At 36.7% G+C, this 23,746-nt stretch overlaps 1 protein-coding gene across 4 annotated transcripts in view; it reads left to right on the top strand.

The window, feature by feature from the left end:
• BABAM2 (BRISC and BRCA1 A complex member 2) overlaps positions 1 to 23,746 on the top strand; it is a 161,189-nt gene that overhangs the window by 114,103 nt on the left and 23,340 nt on the right. For all 4 annotated transcript variants that reach the window (XM_090135185.1, XM_090135184.1, XM_031594460.2 and 1 more), the window contains 3 exons: positions 6,724 to 6,823; positions 8,661 to 8,731; positions 9,970 to 10,052. In XM_090135185.1, the coding sequence (XP_089991311.1) occupies positions 6,724 to 6,823; positions 8,661 to 8,731; positions 9,970 to 10,052 (254 nt within the window). The remainder of the gene's footprint in view (positions 1 to 6,723; positions 6,824 to 8,660; positions 8,732 to 9,969; positions 10,053 to 23,746) is intronic.

The raw sequence follows: 23,746 nt of genomic DNA, 5'->3' as shown, positions 1-23,746 counted from the left end.
TTACCTTATTAAGCTCTGTGTTGCTGAAGGAAGCATTATTCCACAGCTCTTGCAAAGCAGCACGTTGTTAATGTGATAGGGAGGATTTGATGGTCGAGCAAGTCTGAAGAATGGTAAACTTACAGTGAATCTGGGATCATGATTCTTCAGGCTTTTGTGGTCACGTGCTTTTATTTGATGTGGTTCCTTGCATCTCCTGTGCCAAGTGGTGTAATGCACTAAAATGATGAAACTGCAAAAGAAAAGAAGAAAAAAAAAAAAGAAAAAAAAAAGTGAACTATTTACTTTAGCAACAAAGGAGAAAGAGAACAGGGAAAGAGATCAAAGCCCATGACATGGGTGTCTTAAAACAGGAAAAAAGAGCAAAAAGAAGAGAATTTCTTTCCACATGCTTCAGGCTATTCTCGCTTATGCCCACTAAGAGTAATAAACATTTGTGTAGGTCTGAAACATGGTTCAGTTTTAAAATAAGGCAGGTGAAAACTTACAGACTTAACCAGGGTGTATCCTAGTAAAAGAAGGGCTGACCGTAGGGTCTAAAGTCTACTTTACATCTCAAGTAAGTAGATACAATGTGTTTTAACATTAGCTGCACTAAGAGACAAGCTCTTTGTTATTTTAAACAATATAAAATGTCTTTCTATGTAGAGGCAAGTTTTTGTGTATTTATATTTTCAAAGCTAGATAAATCTTTAACTGTATGGTTCACAGACATTAAAATAATATATTCACACTGTAGACAGGAATAATGCTGGATCTCCTTCACAAATTGATAGGTATTACTCTTTCCTCTTTTAGATTAAGAAGTCATTGTGCAGGGTATCTTCTCAGAGCCTGAGAAATTTCCTTAGATGTTCTTTTGATGGTGATACTTCTTTCAAAGAAAAGCTTGTGAAGCTTTGGAGGTGGGGAAGGGTAACAGATAAAAGTCATTAGAGCAAAATATATGGAGAGTATGACATATATGGCTGCTTGTCTGCAGCACCATAATGTGTGTTAGTACATAACTTACAGACTGTGATACTGGTATTCTTGCAGGGCCCTACAAGACATAGGGAGTAGTTTGCAATAAGTCTTGTTTTCAGACTCAGTGATGCAGAGAAACATTTGCATGCATTTTTCTGCTTCAAGAAAAGGGCCAGCAGAACGCATTGCAGAGGGAAAGGGAGGTGAAGGAAAGGACTTTAGGGAAGCTTTACAGTCTCAAGAGAGCATAGAAGTTGTAAGGAAGGGAGTAGGTAAGGAAAGGATCATCTTCCATCATGCCTTTAATGCTGCTTTGCCTAGCAAAGTTTGCGACTTTAAAGCAGTCCTCTTCTTCCCCAGTAAAGTGATCTTTGTAAGGAATGAGAACTAATTGCTTCTGTACAGCTAAATGCTCTGGGAAAACAACAGTCACTTCTGTAAACCTATGAAATAATGCTGTCTTTTTTCAAGATTAGTTCTTGAGAAATACAGTTTAATGTAATTACAAGCTATCAAGAAATGGGAAAGAATTTTTTATTTTAGATGCTGGCTTGAATAAATAGATCCATTGAGAGACAGACAGAGCGAGTCACTTGGAATGCACCAGTCAACAGCAGAAATGTAAACGTACTCCAGCTATGCTGTCTGCACTTGTACTTCAGTGTGTCGCAGAACAAAACTACTATTAATGTAGGCTGACTGCTGCTCTTGTTGAATTCATTATGGAGTCCATCACAAAATCCGGTTTAATTCGCCAAAAGTGATCGGAATCCCATTGCATGTGACACTGTAGAAACCCAAGAAAGCGGGAACTTGCTGCAACAGAGACTCTGATCTATCTTAAAAACAGATGTAAGAAGTTGGTTTGCAGAGCTGAGCAGGTTTAGTGTGACAGCAAATGAATAAAATGATGAGGCCAACAGATCTTAGTCTCTGCCTTCCAACATGTTCGTGCATTCTTATCTCATAGATAGGTGGATCTGCCATGTATTTATCTTCATCCGGTACCAGTCCTAATAAAACAGCATCCACTTAGACAGTTGTTTCATAATGATAATAGGTTACAGAAAGTCACTATCAAAATCTTCTAGAATTCTAGTTGTTATAAAGTAGCAGTCTACTGGAAATAAATTAAAAACAACATAATTCTGATTGGTTGTTCTGAAACTAGACTTACTCCAGCAGCTGTAGGAGAGCAAAATTTATTAATTTGTCTGTTTAAAAGCAGTTTGTTTGTTTGTCATAACTCCTGATGGTTTTTTAGTCTTCTTGATGAAATGAATGTTATGAAATCCGATGCTGTGATGCTATAGTTGTTTTTATTTCTGAGTATAAAAATTGTGTTGTATTTGTGAGGAATGTATAACAATTATACCAAGAGGAAAGCTTAAATACAAACAAAACTATGTAAAATTTGTCTAAGAGGCTTTGCTATCTGAAAAGTAGTTCTGAACTGCAGGAATCTTCAGTTTGTACGGTGGGATCTCTAGGCAAAGAATTTCCTAGATTCTACTAGACTTCAAACAGCATTTTTTTTCTTATACTTTTTCTTTTAAGTAGGCTTTGGGGGACATTAGAAAACATTAGATACCATCCACCCCTACTCTGACCTCATGACACTCCGCCTGGAGTACTGCATCCAGATATGGGACCCCTAGCACAAGAAAGATGTAGAGCTGTTGGAGTCGGACCAGAGGAGGGTCAGGAAGTTAATCAGAGGGCTCTCCTATAATGACAGGCTGAGGGAGCTGGCCTTGTTCAGCCTGGAGAAGAGAAGGATCTGGGGAGACCTTATTGCAGCTTTCAAGTACATAAGAGAGCTTATAACAGGAGGGAGGCTGACACATGTTCTGATAGAGATATGTCAAAGGGGAATGGCTTTAAACTAAAAGAGGGAAGATTTAGATTAGATGTTGGGAGGAAATTATTTACTGAGAGAGTGGTGAGACACTGGCACAGGTTGCCCAGAGAAGCTGTGGATGCCCTATCCCTGGAGGTGTCAGGGTCAGGTTGGATGGAGCTCTGGGCAGCCTGTGCTGGTGAGGGGCAGCCCTGCCCATGGCAGGATGGTTGGAACTATATGAGCTTTAAAGTCCTTTCCAACCCAAGCCATTCTGTGAAATTCCCTTTCCTGATTTTTTCCTTTTTATGTATTTCCTTACACTTTTTACGTGTGCTTTTTTTATTTTGACATGAAATTTCTATCTTCAGTTGCAGGTTTATTATTGAGTCGAAGGATAGCCTGTTGCTGTGTTTCATGCTTATAATCTGCTGAAAGTGTGGCCCTTTGACATGGCAGAGACATAAAATGGCATGGTCAAATCCTACTCTGGGCAGTAGTTTTCTTTTGTGTTATTGAATGTTTATAGAAAGTTTTGAGATTTTCAGAGGCAAGATCATGTGCAAATGCAATATTTTATTAAAATACTTAATAAGTAAAGTGTCTGACCCAAAAGAAGGAACAAAGATGTCTGTCCGCTCTTACTTCTCCCTACCTGTAATTATTTCTACAGAACATAAATTATATTTTGCACTGCTTTATTCTGTTTTCAGAGGATAATTACACTAGAAATTCCAGCCTTCTTTCTGTGTAAATTCCAGCCTTCTTTCTCTCTCTCAAAAGCCACACCTTGTGTCAGTCTGTTTTTCATTTGAGGATTGGCTATATGTATAATATATATATATATACACATATATGAATTGACTACTTTCAGAATATGAGTACAGGTAAAATGGGAAGCCCTTAACCATAACCACAAACCATGGTATTTCACTCTGAAAGATGTATTGGAAGCTGGTAATAAGGGATTGGAAATTTGTTTCCGTTAGCAATTCCTGATAGCAATTACTCCTAATTTCATACCTGCTATTGTAATGAAGGGAGGAGCCTGTAATTTCTTCTGCAGTCATCTGAGTATTTCTAATGGAATCTTGGTTCAGAACAGGAACATGGACTTGTTTACAAATGAGGCAAGGCAGGATGCAAAATGGACAGTACTATTTGCTCTATTTATGAGATTGGAGTCTTTTATGGGCTCACTTAATTCTAATGTCTTAAGGTAAGGTTCACAGCCCACTGGTCAGGAGGGACAAGTCTTTCATTCTCCAGTGTTAAAAACTGATGAACCCAGTATCCTAAGAGCAAACAAGTGCTTCAGAAGTGTTACAACTTATTAATAATCTAATAGTCATGCTTTGGTGGTTTTTTTACATTAACATGTAACAACATTACATTCCCATATGTATTTTTCCAATAAGTGGATAGCAGTGAGGAAACTGAATTTAAAAAAAAATAATAATAATAATTCAAATCATAACTTCTGCTAGAAAAGTGGAGTTTTTTTGTTTTTCTTTTTTATGTAGCTGTAGTGTACTCAAGGCTTTTCTTTCATGTTTACATATGCAAAACCCAGACCTGCAGAACTGTTCCATGTGGTGAGCAGTCTGCTGAACCCAGACTGTTTTGCCTGAGTAGCAGATTTCCATATACCTCATTACAAGTTTGGTTTTTTTATTTATTTAGGCTCTGTTCCTTCAAAGGGGTGTATGACTGCAGACCTTTGTACCTAACAAAGTGATACGTTATCGGGTACTGAGGAAAATACCAGGGCAGGTCCCACTGGAGAGCAAGAGCCTTGTTTTGCAGAGAAGATCCTTGTTTGCAGGCAGTTTAATCTTTCATGGTAGCAGCATGTAAACAAGAGGCTACAAAGTAATTTAGGTTTTTAATTGTACCCAACAAGATTCTGGATTTTTAGTACATGCTGTAAGCCATGGTGCGTAATGGAAATTCATATCTGTTTTGATTGGTAAGAGGCTCTAAGAAAACCTTAGGTCAAAATGACTGAAAGAGAATGGTGTGGACTGTAGCTGGTTGTTGCCTTATACAATCTGATTTAAATTGAAAGTGCTAGATCATTCCACACTGAAAGAGTTTATATCCTCATCAACAGCAGCAGCTTCTGGAAATTACTTGGACTAACCCCTTTCTCCAAGCAAGGCCAGTTGTTTGGCTGATTTTTGAACACCTTGAAAATAGAGAGTCCTCAAGCCTAATGGACCCCTCTTCTACTCTTTGGTTATTTCCTAATAGCTAACCAGAACTTCCTTTGTTATAGCATATCTCCACTGCATTTCATGCTATCACTGTGTATTTCTGAGAAGATTATTTCTCAATCTTCTCTTTCTTTTTCCATTAGATACTTGAAGGCATTAATATGCCTTCAATATCAGTATGCCTCCGGTAACAATAGGCCTTCAACTCCCCTCTCAGATACCCTCTCTCCCTCAACCTTCTTGTAAGACTGAGGAAGCCCATTTCTTTCAGCCTCTCCTCATACGTCACATAAAGTCTTTCCTAGCTGCCACTAGATTAGGTCTAGTAGGTAACATTTTGTAATGGGACGACCAAAATTGGAATGAGTGGCATGGCTGACATTTGCATTTGGCCATTTATCACTCTTCAGTCTACATTATCGCACTTAAGCTTACTTACTTTGACTGAAGGTGGATTTTTTAGTAATTCAAACATCATAGAATCATAGAATCACAAGGTTGGAAACGACCTGTAAGATTATCTAGTCCAACCGTCTTCTCATCACCATTGCCACCACAAGCACTAAACCATTTCTCGTAGCTCCTCATCCAGAAGCCTCTTGAACACTGCCAGGGACGGCAACACCACCACCTCCCTGGGCAGCCATTCCAGTGCCTGACGACTCTCTGAGAGAAAAAGTTTTTCTTCATGTCTAATCTAAACCTCCTCTGGTACAACTTGCGGCCATTTCCCTGGGTCCTGTTTGTTGCCTGGGAGAAAAGGCCAAACCCCTCTTCACCACAACCTCCCTTTGGGAAGTTGTAGAGAGTAATAAGGTCTCCCCTGAGCCTCCTCTTCTCCAGACTAAACAATCCCAGCTCCCTCAGCCTCTCCTTGTAAGATTTCTGCTCCAGACGCCTCACCAGTGTGTCGTTGCCCTTCTCTGGACACGCTCCAGGGCCTCAATGTCTTTCCTGTAGTGAGGGGCCCAAAACTGAACACAGTACTGGGGATGTGGCCTCACCAGTGCTGAGTACGGGGGGATGATCTAAATAAGATGGGCCCCAGTACCGACCCCTTGGGTTGCCAGCTGGACTTAACTCCATTAACCACCACCTGTTGGGCACAGCCCTCCAGCCAGTCCCTTACCCAAAGAAGGGTATACCTGTCCAGGTCACGGGCAGCCAGTTTCCTTAGGAGAATCCTGTGATAGACCATGTCAAAGGCTTTACTGAAGTCTAGGTAGACTACATCAACAGCCTTTTCCTCATCTACCAGTCTGGTCACCCAGTCATAGAAGGAGATGAGGTTGGCCAAGCATGACCTGCCTTTCATGAACCCGTGCTGGCTGGGCCTGATCCCCTGGACACCACGCACGTGCCATGTGATCTCACCCAAGATGATTTAAAATCAGGATCAAAACCCTCTTATCCATAAATGGGAAGGTATCTCAACTGTGCGTCTGATTGAAGAGGCTGAGAAATTGTAATGAAAAATATTTCCTGAGAGCATGCTTTATGTTAGTGATACTCTTGATTAAAGAATTACAGTGAATAGATGGTATCACTCGATACTTTTTGTATCATTGCAAAATAAAGTAGATTTCCACATTATACCCCCCTGCCTTTAAGTTTAGAGCAAGAGACCACTGTAGAAATAACTTCAAAGTCTCAGGGATTGTATATGTGATGTACTTTCATTAAACTAATTTCTCTTTCTAGTGCGCTTGGAGGATCGTCTGCCCTTCACATCCCAGCCTTTCCGGGTGGAGGCTGTCTAATCGACTATGTACCCCAAGTATGCCAGTTACTAACAAACAAGGTAAGTTACTGAAGATAACTCAATTTTCCTTTCCTTGATATAGTGTGCTGTATAGCAGTAACACACTGCAGTATTCCCTGGGATCATTTTCCTTCTGCTAGGCAGTAGGGCATGTTTGAGGTGATTTATACAACGAATAACTTCTTGGTAAGAGTTATGTATCTAAGCAGTGCATTGAATACAATGAATCTTTTAGGTGAATGAGCACATTATTTTGCTAGTAAATATGAACAATAGTTTGCAAATTATTTTTCCAGTCAGAAGATACCAAAGTGTTCATATCATAATCATTGTAGATCCTGAGTGCTTGAGGGAGGATTTGATGATTTTTCTTCCCATCCAAAAGAACGGAATCAGCTGCCTACTTGGATACTTATACAGTAATGGCTACTTAAGCTTGCATGGACTGAAAAGGTTGTGTTCTGAGTAGTGTGCTTTTAAACAAAAAAGAGAGAGTACAATATTTTGAAAGCTTCTCCATTGTTATGTGTATTTTTCAATACAAAGCTTAGGGGTCAACATCTAGGAATCTTCTTATTACATATTTCCTATTTGTATCTCTATATGGTTTTTACCCTTGTCCAAATGAGGAAAATAATTTTATCTTTTAGAAAAAGTTCCTCAAACTATGTTTCCATAATTAGACAGGAATCTATCTTTAGAGTTGTTTTTGTTGTGGTTTTCTGTTAAAATTACTTTTCTTGCTTTTGAACATCTGCATATACACAGGACTGTTTTTATCCTTTTTTAAATAAAGTCCCTTAAACAAACTTATCATATGTTTTCCTTTTCCCAAAATAACATTTCAGATCCCACACAAAACCTTCAAAATAATTTCAATTTTTTTATAAAACAAAATAAATCTTGATTTGCAAATAGAATAGTTTAAGGGATACAAGACAATACAATCATTGCTGAGAGCTAACAGTTTGTCAAAAACTTTAGGAAAGTATTTGCCAGTCAAAGAATTCTAATATTGCCATAGCCAAGAAAAATATGCTTCTTATTCTTTTCATGTTTGATAAAGAAAAAAAGATTTTAAATTACTATTTTTTATTCTGAAAAGCAAAGGACATGAGAAGTCATGTACTGTATTATACTGTAACTACCCAAAGTAACCAGATGCTCTTTCAGCCTGGCAGCATTTGCACTGTTTCTGTTACGAGTCAAACCCTATTCACATTATTCTGCTAAATAATACCATTCAAATCAATAAGAAAACATCTCTGATGCAAGGGGAATTTTGCCTTAAGTCTTCCAATTTTAGAATTGTTGTAATTTGCTTGTGTCAGGACATAGAATGCCTCAGTAATTTATACTCTTGATTGAGTAGATGGCTCACTGGGTCAGCATTAAACCACAAAGAAAGTGTAGTGTTGAGAAGATTTTGTTGGAGGTGCAGTTTTCTGAAAACATGCAAGATCCTTTGTTAAATGATATGTATATATATTTCACAACCTGAATTTGATTTTGACTCTTAGCCAGCCATCACATCAGGTAATTACGTTTTGCCTATCACCAGTCCCTGCTTAAACTTCAGCGAGGCAAGCTTGTGCATTTCTCTTTTTCACTCCTTACTTTGCTTACTGAAACAGTGCTTCAGTACATTGTGAAATATTAAGTTTTACTTAGAAGTGAGTGAAGAGATGTATTTACAAGATTTTTGCTGTACTGGAATCCACTCCTAGTTTTAAAAGCACTTTAGGTTTATTTAGTAAAATCATGCAAGCTAATTGTGGGATTCAGATTTAGAACCCTCTAAGTCTTCCTTAACAAGGACAGATTAACTTTTGTTTGTTTTTATAGCTTCTCTCTTTTTTTTTTTTTTTTTTTTGAGGTACAATATGTTATTCAGGGATACCATAAGAGGAGAGAGTATATCGCAGCCTTCCTGAGTCACTTTGGAACGTAAGTTTTTTTCATGCATTATTTTGTGAAGCCTGTGGAAAGTGTTATTTTATGCACATGGTCTTTGGTTCTGTTGCCAATATCCGGATGAAGGCTGGTAATTCCCACAGAATAATGGATGGATAGTCTCTCTATGGAATGAAGTTCCAATGAAGTGTTACTCCAGTGTGAGTTGCTAATCTGATTTTACTCTGAAAACAGCTGATTATGAGAAAAGGACATAAAGAGTGTGCTTGCTGATAAATGAAGAACTGGAGAGAGCCTTTCAGTAATAGGCAGTGACTGAAGTGGGACAATGTAAAAGTAGACACCTCAGTTTTCTACCCAAATTCTGACTTGAGAAAGAGTCCAGGAGTTGATGAGACAGACAGTACCTGATCAGCAATGCTTTGCCTCATTGGGAGAAGGGAGCTTATGCTTCTGTGTGGCAATTTTTAAAAAATTACATGAATATTAGGGAGCCCTTCAAATTCCCAGTCTCTCAAGTGATAGGAAGATAGCTGTTTGTTAGTAGGAATCCAAATTTTGTACAGCTATAAGATAGATAACAGTAACTTGAATTTGATATGTGAGTAGACACACATGAAGACTTAATCCGTGTGAAAAATGATTTTTTGTCTTCTGAGAATTATTTGATCCAAACGACAGAACAGAAATGAACCAGATATATCTATGATTTTATTTCACTCATGAGGTGCTTCAGTAGTGTGATACTGCTTCAGGCTTTTAGAAAATACCTGCCTCTGCTGGCTGACTTTTAATGTCTACTGAATAAGCATTATGTATTTATTTTTTAATATTGTTATGCTGTGACTTTTATATATATAAGCTCTTTCTAATTTTCAAATTAAAACTCTTCTCAGCCTGCACAGTTTCAATTTTACCATGTCCATTAACTTAATTTTAATAAATTTTTGTAAACTGATAACACTCAGGAAACCTGCATGTGTACAGTTACTGCCAATTTAGTACTGCAGATGCATTAAAAGGTCTAATTTCATTTCAGAATATATATTTTATGTATTGCATATAACCTTTCTTTGGATAAGAAACTCCAGTACCACAGCTTAAATTTAGTTAGAGAATTGTAATTGTTAATAAAGTAAGCATTGAAACCTTCTGAACAGATAAAAAAAAGCCACCAAACACTGTAATCCTGGATTTACGTATTTCTCGTTCAATATTAGGATGGATGCTGGCTAAAAATTGTACTAATGTTTTGTTTTTCTTGTTGATAGTGGTGTGGTGGAATATGATGCAGAAGGCTTCACAAAGCTTACTCTGTTGCTGATGTGGAAAGATTTTTGCTTCCTTGTTCACAGTGAGTAACTCTTTGCCTCAGGCACAAGCATCTATCCTCTTGAAGTTACAAGTTCAAAAGGGAAAAAGTACAATTACAGGAAACAATTTTTAGCTATTTTTGTCCAGAACTTAAAGCATTTTTTTTATATGGCCATGACACTTTGAAAACACACAGTCCCACTCATAGTTGGAGGAGAGATGATCCACACTGATGGAGTGTGCTGCTTGCTTTACAGGATGCCAGAAGTTTTTCTGGTAACTTGACTTGAGGTTGAGTTCCCATTTGAAACCTCTCCTATCAAAAGTGTCAATAATGAGAACCAATACTTTGTCTAAGCTGGGAATACCTAAAATCTTATGTAACTGTCAGGAATTAATGAAATTATTATGATAATTATGACAATTCAGTGTAGGGAAAATAAAAGAAAAATAACACAATGCTGTGTTTAAAAGACAAACTTTTTTTCATAGAATGAAATAATTCCAGACAAAATGCCTAACAGTTTTCTGCAGTGTGTAGCTGAATTCTCCATCATTTGAGATCTTTAGATCAAAATGGAATCGCTTTCAAAAAGATGTTTTAACTGAAATAGATAGTAATTGCTTTGTGTAGGAATTAGTAAGTATGGCTCCATTACTGTCTTACACATTCAATAGAAATAATTGTTTTTCCTTACAAGGTTGAATTCACAGATATTAAAGATATTTTGGTGTGAGGAAATTCAGTCATCTTATCTTTAATCTTTTCATTAATACATTTCTTGTCTTTTTTAAATGATTGTAACGTAGTCTGGGCAGCTGCAACATTGGTGTTTGTTAACACTTCAGCTTTGCAATATTTCAGATTACACTGCGTTTGCTTGTGAGCTAGCTTTTCATGTGGAAACTATTATGTCCGAAAGAAATCTGAATTTCTCCTAGATTTTTTAAAGCAAGAAGGGAGGATTGTCATTCTACAGATAAATCCTTCTGCTTGTATTATATTAGAGATCATTGAAATAGGTCTCAATTATCCCTTTCTCTTTATTACCTGAGATTTCTAGGCATTAAATAATTCCATTCAGAAGTGGTCTAGAAAGGGCATTCTTGAAATTAAAAAAAATGTCTATCATATTAATACTATATATACATAGGGGAAAACACAAAATAAATCTGAGGCTGTTGGAGAAATTGTCCTTATTACATCTTTATTTAATTTTCAACTACATGCCATCACTGGCCATTTGTATTCTGTGAGATGCTTCTTCTTTATGTACAGCTTCATGAAGATTTTCTGCCTTTCTTAGATGCTATTAGTCCTGTTGGTGTTAACAAGTGCTGTGGATTTGATCTTTGCCTTTGGGCTAATATAACTAAATAAATGTTGAAGCAGTTATATTTCAGGGGAATCAAAATTCAAATTTCTTTTAAATAACAGAGTAAGTTTTGACTGTGAAGTAATATTCAGAGTGCTCAATTTAACTGACATGAAAGCTACAATTATAACTGAATAGCTTATCACTATGTATTAACCCTGTGGCCTTAGAAATCATACAGTGGCTTAGCTGTGTAAGTTATTGCATCACTCACTTGCTGAACAATCCACTGCAAAAACATTTATGTTCCATGTACTGAAGGATATTGCAATGAAAGGCCTGAAACCTGCACTTCATTTCCTGAGTGAAGTAATGCAGACTTTCATCTCTTAACCACTGACATAACTATGTATATTATGGTTGAATATTTAGCAAGCGTCTAATAAAATGTCTGGGAGAGATAACCGTAAGATGACAACTGTTCTACTTTATATATTTGCTACAGTATGTGGACAAAGCATTCAGTGAAAAATAAATAGGTCAGTGTACAGCAAGAACCTTGGCAAATCAAAAGAAAGGAACCATAGTAAATTTTACTGGCATCTTAGTTTTGGCTAAAGTTTTAGGTTTTGCTGAGGTTGTGAGATGCATAAACCCTAAAGTGATTGTATTTCCTTTAAAAGATAAATACAGGTTTTTCAAAAATAACTTAGTTTGCTGCTTTTTGCAATTGTTTTCACTCAAAGTTGCAAACTTGTTTGGAACTAGGAAAGTAAAATACACTTGAAATTATTCAGAGTACTGTTGCTGAGCAAACTTTGTTAAAGAAGAAGAGGAGAGAAGCTGGAAAGTAATTCTGGAGTAAAAAAGCTCAGTAACCTTAAAATAATTTCACTTGCTAAAAACTACAGATTTGTGCAGTAATTTCAGAATGGGTATCAAAGTCCATGCCTTAAAACACAGAACTGTCTAATTGCCAACTTAATCACTGGATTTATTTAGCTGCCTAAGTTGTTACATTAGATCAAAGGGCAGTGAAAGGAGCAGTTGTTTTAGTGGTTTACGTCTGAGAATTGATTAAGTGCTTTCAAATATGTGACAGAAGAAATGAATGTTCAGAGAAGTTCATGCATGCACATAGAAAAGGAAATCATTAATCAGGCTTAATGCTTTTGATATTGATACCTGTTTTGAGGAAGGCTCAGAATGAAGCTTTGTAAGTTAATATCAATATATTGCTGATTTCTTTCTCTACTTTTTTATAAATCAGCTATGATTTGTTTCTAGAGATAGATGTTTCTTAAGTATATTCCTGCATACATTCAGTGTGTGTATACCATATATAAATACAAATTGCATCTGTGCATAATTAAGAGACACAAGAGTAGGACTCCCAAGCAATTTGTATATAGGCTTTTCAGAGATTAATTTTGATCTTACAAGATTTTTAGATTGTCAGGGCTAAAGAGATTAACAGAAGTTGGAACAATTGTGATAGCAAATGAAACACTGTCTTAGTGGTTATTTGTTTAAGATGTCTTGAAAAAGATGAGTATTAAGCTGAATAGTTCTTGTTTTGTTGAACAGTATGGTTGGGATTGAGAATGCTGACAGCTGTCAGTGTTGGTATCTAAAGTTTGTGTGTGATCTCAGACTTAGCTGAAGTTAGTAGGAACACTTGCTGCCACTGATTTTGGCTAACTTCAAAGGATTAGAGCTTCTGTGCTGGGTAGTACCAGTGACCTGGCAGGTCCACAGTGCTGGTCAAATGAAAGGTTTGTTTAGGAAAATGAAGTTTAATTAAGAAGCTTTTGTGCCATGCTAGTACCAACTGCAGTAGAATTTTGTACACCTTTTTAGCTCTCTGTGCTGTTCTGCAGTGACCTTTACCAGAATACATCAGAAGTGGGCAACATCAGCAAGCATAAGGCATAGAGCATTAATTGGATTATGGGAGGTTATACCTGTATCAGGCTGCAAACAAATATCCTATTCTGGATTCATTATTTTGGCAGAAGTCATCAATGCCAGCTTCTGATGCATTCCTGTTTGGATATTACCGTCTGCAGACATTTGTCAGCAAAGCAATTTGTGCCAATGCTGTTGAGCACAAAATGTGTTCAGCTTATGTGGTTTGGATGGTCTGAGCTAAATAATTAGGGTTTCCTCATGTAAACCTTCTTTGGATTTGGATTAGCACATCTGTCCACAGCATCCAAAAGTAAGCAGAAAGCAGCTTCAGAAGTAAAGGCAAGGAGTTTTGGTAGCCATTGTTGTCAGATGAATCTTGAGTGAGGGAAAAGTAAATGGCAAGGAGCATTAGTAGCTGAGAAGAGAAGTTTACAGTACTGTGCAAAGAAAGTACAATTTATTCCAGTAGTGCTCAATGAAAGGGGAATGTATGCCTCCTCACTGTAAGTAAAATTGCATTGAAGAAGTAACCCATTCTGTTAGTTCTTTTTCCAAGCAGAAGTAGCTCCTTAGGCTTCAGGTACTGTTTTAATCACTCGGTAGAATTTAGATAAGTGATAATTTTTGAAGCAGCTGTTGTAGTTTTAAGATGCTTTGGCTCTGTAAATGAGATTGTCCCACTCCTGGAAAGTCAACAGAACAGAGTTTCATGAGCCCCTTCGTTTATTACCCAGAAGCTGTTCAAATAAACAAGTTAGATTTTGTGGTAGAAAATGACTGGTAAGGAGGTTTGGTAGTCTTAAATGCAAGTTGTTTCCTGGATTAATGTGTTGCTGACCACTTACTGTTTGCAATTGGGGTTTAGGAAAGCTTATGTGACAAGGCAAAAGTTTTTTCTTTCATCTAAGATCTTTCTGACTGTTCTTTTTGAAACTGCTTCTGTAGATTCTTACTTGAAAAATCACATGCCTACCACAATGATTCCAGAGTCACTGAGATAAGAAGGTTTAAGAAATACTTGTTTATCTGAGCAATTTGGAATCTAGAACCTCTTGTGAACATTCCTGCAGATATTTCATTAAAACTTTATCTGCCTCTAGTTTTGACCATAGAGTCCTCTGGTTGTGTAGGACTTAGAGGTCTTGTTAACTGTAAATCTAAGGATAGTAACACTAATGTTAAACGTGAAAGTAGCTAGTGTTTGCTGTTTTGATACAGTGTTTAATGCAGTTGGAATACATGTCTTACTGGCTCCTGTGTGCTGCTTAGAGTATGAATAATCATTTGAGCCAGTTTGGTAGTTCTGGAGATTTTTTTTCCAGTTTTGTATCATGTAAGACTTGTTCATATAGCTTTGGAACTGAAAAGAAGATAATCTTTGAGTTACTCCTGTTCAGCAATATCAATGGCTGGCAGTGGTCACAAGTAACACATAAAATTCCAAGAAAAGTAATCATTGGAGGAAATAAAGATCACATTGGCTCTACTTCTTCATAGAGGTTGATTAGTCTGATTGTGAAAGAGAAGTGTCTTCAAGAGAAGCTATGGGAAAATAAACTGTTGTATGCCCCAGCTGTTTTCTGAGAAAGGGCTGTTAAGGCGAGATAAGGGCTAACTGTTGAGTAGAATATTTACATTGAATAGCTTCTGTGTGTAATTGAGGTGTTTTGTTTTACTATATAGTGCTTTTATTGTATTATTCTCACTGTTCCACAGATGAAAAAGTGACTGTGAACACCTAGGGAGAAGAAAAAAAGAGTGAACATGTCAAATAAGATATGGAAGAACAGAGTGATACACAATAGTTTCAGGAGAGCAAGATGGCTCACCAAAGATGTCAAGCATAACAAAGTAAATGTTTCAAGAGTCCATCCAGTATGTGAAATTCAGTACTGATCAAAAAAGTCCAAAGTCAGCCAAAATTGCATGTGGATGTCATTCCATTCTTAAATGAAAAAAATGGAGATTAACAAAATCCCAATTATGTAGAACTGCCTGGAAGAAGTCAAAAGCCATTCCAGTCTCATGCTTGGGAGTAATTTTTTGACTATTCAATAAATGTCTCTCACGAGACCATTTTTTCTTCTGAATCCCAGAACATTTAGTCACTAATATGTATTTCTTTGAATCTGGTAAATAAAGCATTCTGTGATGTTAACAGTGCAGTGAGCTATGTATCACTTAACTGAATTCAATGAAAGCTGCAGATCCAGCGGAGGGCTGTGATTGGACAGTATGATGGGAAAGTAGCCTGAGTTCTGCACTTAACTAAGCACAGTCAAGAACTAATCCCAGAACTGCACTGCAGCATTTGGTAATTTACCTTTTGCTGATCATTTTTATTTTGGTTGTTTTTTATTCCTTTTTTTTTTTCTAAGGGATGCTGCCAACTAGACTTAGTTTGAAATCTTATTGAAAGCTGCTAATTTAACTTTTGTTGTTAAGAGTAATCTCCATGCTCCTCTGATTCCATCTTGGGAATTTACTTTTACCCGAGCTGAATGACCAGTCTTGTATTTAGATGTTCATAATGGCGGCAAGTAAACTTGAAAACAGATGTGTTCTTTCCCTCTTATTCTGTTTTTCTGTGTTCATTTTGTAATCACTGTAAGGTAGATTTAGGTTCCTATTTTCATTCTGTTAAAAAAGTGGAGTGGTTACAGGACAATTCATATAAGTTGGTAAGACAGCAGCAGATGTATCATTAATTTCTTGAGAAACACACATATTGGACATAACCTCTTAGCTGGTAGTGTACTGCTGTAGACATGTTTTTCCTGGAACTACAGCCACTCTAACAAATCTCTAACAAAGAGATTTTATAAAAACTTCTTTCATAATTGCACTATTCTAAAAAGTGAAATACTGCTTTTCTTGTCTGATAGACCTATCTAGAGTACTAGTACATGTCTAAGTTTGTGGCAGCCAACTAATAAAGCCTTAAAAGAGATGCCTGAGATAGGGAAGTGGTATAATCCTAATTCATATACTCAATTTTGGAAAAAAAGGAATTAAGTTACAAAAAGTTGTTGACAGAGCTGGGTCTCGAGTCGTGGTACTTTTTCTTACTCCTTGTCTGAGTCTTGTTTCTGTGCATTCTAGTGTTGTCTCACATAGCATTCACAGATGAAGATTTTCTTTAAGATGTGAATTACATGAAAGAGGTAAGACACAGCAAGCTGGAAAGTGCTCATGATAGCAAGCAGAAAACAAATAGAGAGGATCAGCATATCATAGTTTCATAGGGATCTTCCCTGGGTTCAATAGTAGACAGTACTGTCAGAAAAAAATAAACAAGGTGAGACCGTGGAATTATTAAAGATATAAAATTCATTGAATTAAGACACAATTCAGCAAGGATTCATCCTGACATTCATTGATCACAAATGAAAATTATATAAATCAGTTTCCTCTCAAATCCCAAGCAGCATTATAAACAGGAAAAAAACCTTACTTTCAAGCCTTGTAAGAGTCAAAATGTCAGTGGGAGAAGCTAATGTTTTTACACAGCTGCTTTTTAGGTGAAAAATGTTTGAGAAGTCTTCATGTCCAGTTGGAAAGTACTATAGAACGTCTTAGCATTTAGCAGTGCAACTCTACTGTGAAAGCAGAGGAGAAGTTTTTGCGGTTTCTCCAACAGTAGCAGGCTGGTCAGGTCACCAGCCTGGAATAGGAAGAAAAAGGGCCAAGGAAGGCACAGATTGCAGTTGCTAACAGAATAAAAAGCAACTGTATTTAAAATATAATGTTTATGCAATTCACATAGAGAAGAGGCAGCTTTTAGTAGCATCAATTTCATCACCACTTGGAGAAGTTACTATAGAAACTGTTACAGAAGAAACAATAAAAGGAAATAAAAAACGGAAGGGGAGGAATGAAGATCTTTGAGAATTTGAAGTAAAAATAAAGTGAAATGGATGTCACTAGCTGAAGCTAGTGAGGTAAAAATAAAAAGCCTTTGTCTTAATTAAAATAATCATGGTTACAGGAATTAGGGAGGGAAAAGATCTGTGAGGCCAGTGTCGTTTCTTTGAGCTCAGTATAGGATTGTGAGGTACTCCATGGGATATTTTTGGTGGATAGCCCAGTCTTGCTGTAAAAGTCCAGGAGTATGATTCAGTTGAGTTGAGAAGTGACACTCAAAATTACATTGCTTTTTCATGGTCTAAATATGTAAGTGAAAACTGCTTGAAGGATGTCTTGCTTTTATCTGTGACTTAGTTCCTCTGTAAGACTAAACAGAGCATTTGATGGTCTTGTCCGCAGCACATTGTAGCTTAAAGTATTTAAACAACTGACAGTCATGTGTTTGGTTTTTTTTTTTTTAATACTGTTTTTGAATGAAGTGTGGAGTGTTTAAAAAACAGCTACTGGTTATTACAAAGATATGGATTACTTTTACAAATGTATCATCTGTCTATATCAAAAAAAAAATAGAAACAATAGTAATCACAAAAAAAATCTGATTGCCTTTGGGGCCTCATCTATATTGTAGTTCTCATTGCCACGATAGATGCAGCAAATACAAGACAGTCCTCTTTAATTAAGAAGAGGTTAAATATTTTATTTTTGAAAAGTAAATGATACATTTACTCCAGTCTCATAGAAATCCACAAAATAAACAAATCCACTCTCTATAACATGTCAGAAGTGTTTAATCCATCAGAAGTTGTTGTCTCCATTATTCTGAAAGATTCAAGGGCTATCTAAGAGCACTGAAGTTAAAAGTAATCACTTCTGTGTTTTAGACTCTGAGTGTGTCCATTTCTGTTAAAGATGTCATGTTATTATATATCATTAGGGCATGGTACATACTCTTGGTGCATTTCCTAAAAAGCATCACCAATTCTTATTTCAAATTTAGCCCAAACTGAATATAACTGAGAGTCTTTCCTGTCCAATTTAAAGAAAGAAGAAAAAAAAAAAAAGAAAAAAAAAGAAAAAAATTGTTATTTTAGGCATTTCCTAATGTCACAATGAAAATTACCAAAGTTACTACCAGCACTTTACGGTAACGATCTTGTGTGATAGAACTAACACATTCAAACAGTGTTAAAGAAAAGATTCCTCAGCATTTTTCCCCTTTTTTAACCAGGCTGAATTCTTCCTTATTAACTGTCTAACAACAGTATCTTCTAAGCATCTCATTGTGATCCTAACTTCCTTCCCATTCTTGAATGCTGTGCTGTCTGATAAAGGTCAGGAAGATTTTCTGGAGTTATGAGGATCGATCATTATGCAAATGCTGTTAACTGGCCTGGCTTCTTAGAGAACTGTATTGTTGCCAGATCCATTTCCCAGTACAAAACAAGGAACTGTGAATTTTATATACTCACTGAAATTGTTATAATCCCCAGTGTTGCCCTTTTTCCATTACCAAAAACAACCAGTCACGTTCCAGTATTTATCTTTCGTTGCTTACTGCAGTGCATTCAGTTAATATATAACTGATGCAGTTAAGAAAAAAAACACTGTCGTCTCTCTTTTTTCATAATACTTGCATATTTTGAAGCATTTTGCATAGAAGTAATCTGTTACACAAGTGTTCAGTTTGCTGATGATATGGATATTTCACATAGCAATGGCAGACTTAATTATTTTCAAAACAGCTGTGATATCAACCACACCCAAAGTACCATAAGTGTCTCAGCTAAAATTCCAAAAAAGCTTTTCATTTTACATTTGGAATTTTGAAAAGTTGATTTCAAAAGAGCATCTTCCTGCAAGGAACCTGCTTTTCTCCAGCAAGGATGTCACAGCCCTAATCTCTTTAACAAAACACAACTTGCATGACTCCTCTCTGTTGACCTAAAATTCCACACTCATAGCATTGATATGTTATTTGTCATCCTTACTCTCATTCTTGCAAGACTGTGTCATTGGACACCAGAGCAGGATAGCTGTGGTATTTTGTAATTCTCTGTGTATTTTAAGCCAAATTGAGCCTTTTGGTTTTTGCCAGTAGAATGTAGGCTAAAAACCTTCAGCACAAAAGTATCAAGGAAACATTCACTAGGCAAAACAGCCTTAAAGAGATTTGTGCTAAGCCACTGCGTCCCCAAAATGCCTGTGACTGAACCTATTCAGATTGTTCTGTAGTTACAGTGACCAGTATGATTCCTATAAGGCTTTCTGTACTGGGAATTTCTCTGTAAAAATAGTGATGTAGATGTTTTCTCTTGAAGTTAGATGAAAATTTTTCTCCCACTATACAGGCTGTCTGGAACAGCTTTCCCATGGGAGAAACCATGTCAGAAAAATGTACCAGAGAAAAAGTTTTTAAAATACAGCTTGCTTTATGGTAAAGAGCACTATATAACATGGTATCTGTGTTATCATTGTAGATTCATGTGAGTCTTGTCCACTTTAACACATCGTGAAAACTGGAGAGGTCTGAGTTCAAGGAACTTTGTGGTTTGAGGCAATTCCTTCAGATCCCCAAGTTCTTCCTCCCAGCATTATGAGCTGAGCTGCAAGGAAATGTCCAAGCTAGCTGTAGCAGAGAGGATGTGAAATTCAGTGAACCAAAAAAAGAACAAGAAAAATGATGATGAATATGTACTGAGAAGAGACAGTTCTGGAGCCTGGGATATGTATTTCCTGTTTCCATGACTGATTTCATCAGAAATACTTGAATGCAGAGGCAGTCTCTAGCCTAGTTGGATGATAAGCAAGGAATGAGTCAGGGAACTTCAGGAAGAAAACGGACTGTATCAGGCTACAATTGTGCAGTGTTCTCTGGAAGTTTGGTTCTAGCACATCTTTCCTGTACTCTTCTTTTCTCTGGTCATATCATTCAAAACTTTTCACATGTCCACTAATGGTTTATTCTGATATTCAAATGCAGAAAGAGCTGCATTTGGCTGTGTAGAATATTACTTGTTGCTAGGTTTCAGAAGAGTTGGGCCCCACGCACTGGCTCTCAGCAGTCAATAGGGAGACCAACCATCCTGTCTTTGTTCCTTTAGTACCTATCTGGGCTCGTTAAATAGCCTCACTGCTCATGAAGGTGCTGTGAAGAAATTTTGTTAATATTTTACATAACTGTCATCATATCTTACAGTGATTAGATGATCACATGAGGAGAAAAGTACATATTTAATCAGAGCAAGGCTTCATTGTTACGCAGTTTATAAATGCAGGAGGGTAAAACCTGTCAGGGAGGATGGAAGAGAATTGTGTCTCATTGGTGAATTCTGGCCAGCCTAGGAACAGAATTTGAAAGAATGCTTTGTTATCCTCTATTTGAAGGCTGCCTCATAAAGCAAATCTAAATTGAATTAAGTATACGCAGGCAGTGAAGTGTTGTAGAGGTAGAAAGCTCCAGATCAGCCAACATTTATGATGTGAAACGAATTACAGGTGCAATAAACTGCAGCACATTCAAGCAGACAGAAGGTTAATGAGATAACCACTATAACATCATCTAAATATTAAAACAGTACGTAATGTTCAGTGAGCAAATGTTGACTTCTGTGAAAACAGACTTCTCGATTTACCCATTGTCTTACAAAGGTTTGATAAACTGCTTCTCTAGAGGAGGGAAATGTTACATGGAAAAATTTCTGTAGACATTGCCATCTAAATACTTTGAAATGTTTGTATGGTTAGCATGCACTTCAAGCATGGGATTGTTTTTCCTTCTGTTCTCCCCAGTACAGAAAGAGAGGGAGGGGAGCACTGTGGCAAAGCTGCCTTTCTTTTTTCCTGAACATTTTTCCTTCAGGAACCCCGTAGCAGCACTGCTTTTGCCAAGACATCCCTGCCATATTTCATGTGTTGTTTAAAAAGCTGTAAAATGAGATGCTGAAAACATTACTTTAGAATTAATAAGACTGTCTTAATTGACTCTGTAGTTGTTGACATAAGCTTAGCTTAACAAACTTGGAAACCTGTTCCAGATCTCAATACGATTACTCTTTAAGATCATGAACAATTAAACCTTACTGCTTCATTGTGCAGTTCTTTAGCCATTCATGCATTGGGATTTTGGTTTTAGGATAACTGTGTTTTGAATATATGTATGCATTAAATTTTAAGACAAGAAAAGCAAATTTCTCTCAGTTCTCAGTAGTTTCTCCTGCTTCAAAAAGAGAGCAACTTCAACTATTTATAAACTGTAATTAAGTTTCTTTACAACATGACTCATTCTCAACAAGCAAATCCTTGTTCTTTTGCTTTCTTATGAACTGTGTGGGAAAATTAGGGTTCAATCACTGAAGAATTTACTCAATGCTTAATTACCCCAAACAGCCCTCCAAGTTCTGCCTCATGTAGAGCTTTCATAAAGATGTGATTTTCCCTGCAATGTGGATCTTTAAAAGTTGACTTTTAAAAAATAGTCTGTAAATTTTTACAAAGAAGAAAGCAGTATTTTGCTGTAGTATTGCCTTCTTTCTCAGTCTGCTTGTTTCTTTGATCTCTTCTTATGTTAATAATGCGATGCTTAGGAAAGCTAAAGTAAGAAATCATTATGATTAAATTACTTAGAGCATGAAACTGAATTAGAAAGCTTTACTTTCCTGAATGAGCTAATGGTTTAAATTTTCCAAAGGAAATGTTTCTATTTCTGTGAGAGAGGGGGTAAATGGGACTTCCTCTGACATAATTTTCACTTAAAAACTGAGTTTGGCAGCAAGATTTTTACCTTCATAACCAAATATTAATGCTTAACTGCATGACTTGTGTAAGCTTGCTAGCTGAAGTGACTCACTTACGTAGATGAAGTTATTTTTAGAGAGATAATTTGCACTGTTTAGAAGAGAGAAAAAGAGAGAGAGAGAGTCCTACTAAGAGCTCGATCCCTCATTATAGTTTACAGAGCTCATGAACTCAGCATCCAAGCAAAAGATGACTAAGCAAAGGGTCTATTGGTACTTTCAGGAATTTGCAGACATGAGTCATCTGCTTATTTTCTGCAGACATATCACCAGGATACTTTGTGAGTCAGCTGTTATTTGGAAATAGTACTTGTGTTCAACATGAATACGTTTTTGTAGTTCTTAAGTAACTACCATGTCAAACCAAAGCATGTTTTTATAGTTTTTGTCACTTGGGTGTGGATTTAGAAAAGTAGTGTGTTGTTTTTAACTGTGATACATTTTTCAGGATGAAATCTAAAGGCTGTGTCAGATGTAATTCTGATCACTCTCACCTTTGCCATGTTAAGTATCACACGGAGACAGATCTTATTTTATATTAGTGCAGAAGTTTGGAGTCAGATCGTATATATCCAAACTAAAAGAAACATTTTCATTATCAGCATGTGCCACCTCATAAAGATGTTATTGCGACTACGAGCAGAATTTCACCCTTCATCTTCAGAGCACCTTACTAGCGTTGATTGTTAATGGTATTTGCTTATTTTTTATATATAATATAGCAACACTAAATCCAAGCATTTTGTACCCTTGCAATGTCAGTGGTCTTGCATCCACTGTGCCGGAATTAAGCTCTTGCCTTTATTTCCTACTGCTGAAATAATAGCTGGCTACCTTGACATACGTATAGTACTTTACAACTCAAGGCTATTTCCTGTTTACTTGTCTGTTAGGTGTGGTTGCGTTCCAAAATTAGGGGCAGGTTTTTGTTTTTTTTTACTTTGTTTGGCCTCAGCTCACACCTTATATTAAAGAACCACTTGGGGTAGAAAAAATGGGTGTTTGGCAATTTTGAATAGTGAATAATGGTCGAAGCAGTCAAATCAAAGGCAGATCAAATTGTTCAAAACTCTGCTTGCAGTCCACTTTAATACTGCTATTAGCATCATGTGGGATGTGAAGTTTTTAATTCCAAATTGATTATATGATCATAAAATCACAGAATCATTAGGGTTGGAAAAGACCACTATGATCATCTAGTCCAACCATCAACCCATTGTCCCACTCTTGACCCATCACATCAATTCATGTAACTGTTTATAATGTGAATGATTCCTGGAAATTCCTATACAGCTTTCAGTTAATAGAAGAAATAGTTTTTTTCTTCTATATTTTGGTGATACCTCTGTTGGATTTATACTCATTTATAAGCATGAAAGGCTTCTAACAAATGGAATTTTCTCTGTTATGGTAGCAATGTCTTGATTATGCATTTAAACAGTTTTTCTAGTGCTAGATGCTCTCTCTGAAGTGCAAACCTTCTATTTTAACTATCAGGTAAAAAATGCTGCTGTTGCACCCTTTAGATAGACATAGTTTTTCAAAGGAAAGATGATGAAGTCAGAAATTCTCACGTAAAAAATGTTAAATGGAAGGACTAAATTATTCTTTGTGTGTGCTACTAAACGTTGTTATTCCTTTCTCACAGTGACAAAACACAAGCATACAGAGTGGTTTTCCTTTGAGGAATTGGTGCTTGAGAAGGAAAAGGTGCACTGGAGGAACAGAGTTGAAACAGTGAGAGCTGAAGGAGTGTATTTGTCATGTGAAAGCAGAGAGCTTCGCCTCCTATTTCTTTCTTTCTGTGGTGAAGTCCTTGAGATTCTGAGACACGCACTTCCCATCTG

The sequence above is a fragment of the Phasianus colchicus genome, chromosome 2, assembly GCF_987193195.1.
Source record: "Phasianus colchicus chromosome 2, bPhaCol1.hap1.1, whole genome shotgun sequence".
In the NCBI taxonomy this organism is placed as follows: Eukaryota; Metazoa; Chordata; class Aves; order Galliformes; family Phasianidae; genus Phasianus; species Phasianus colchicus.
This window is presented reverse-complemented; position numbering and strand designations above follow the sequence as displayed.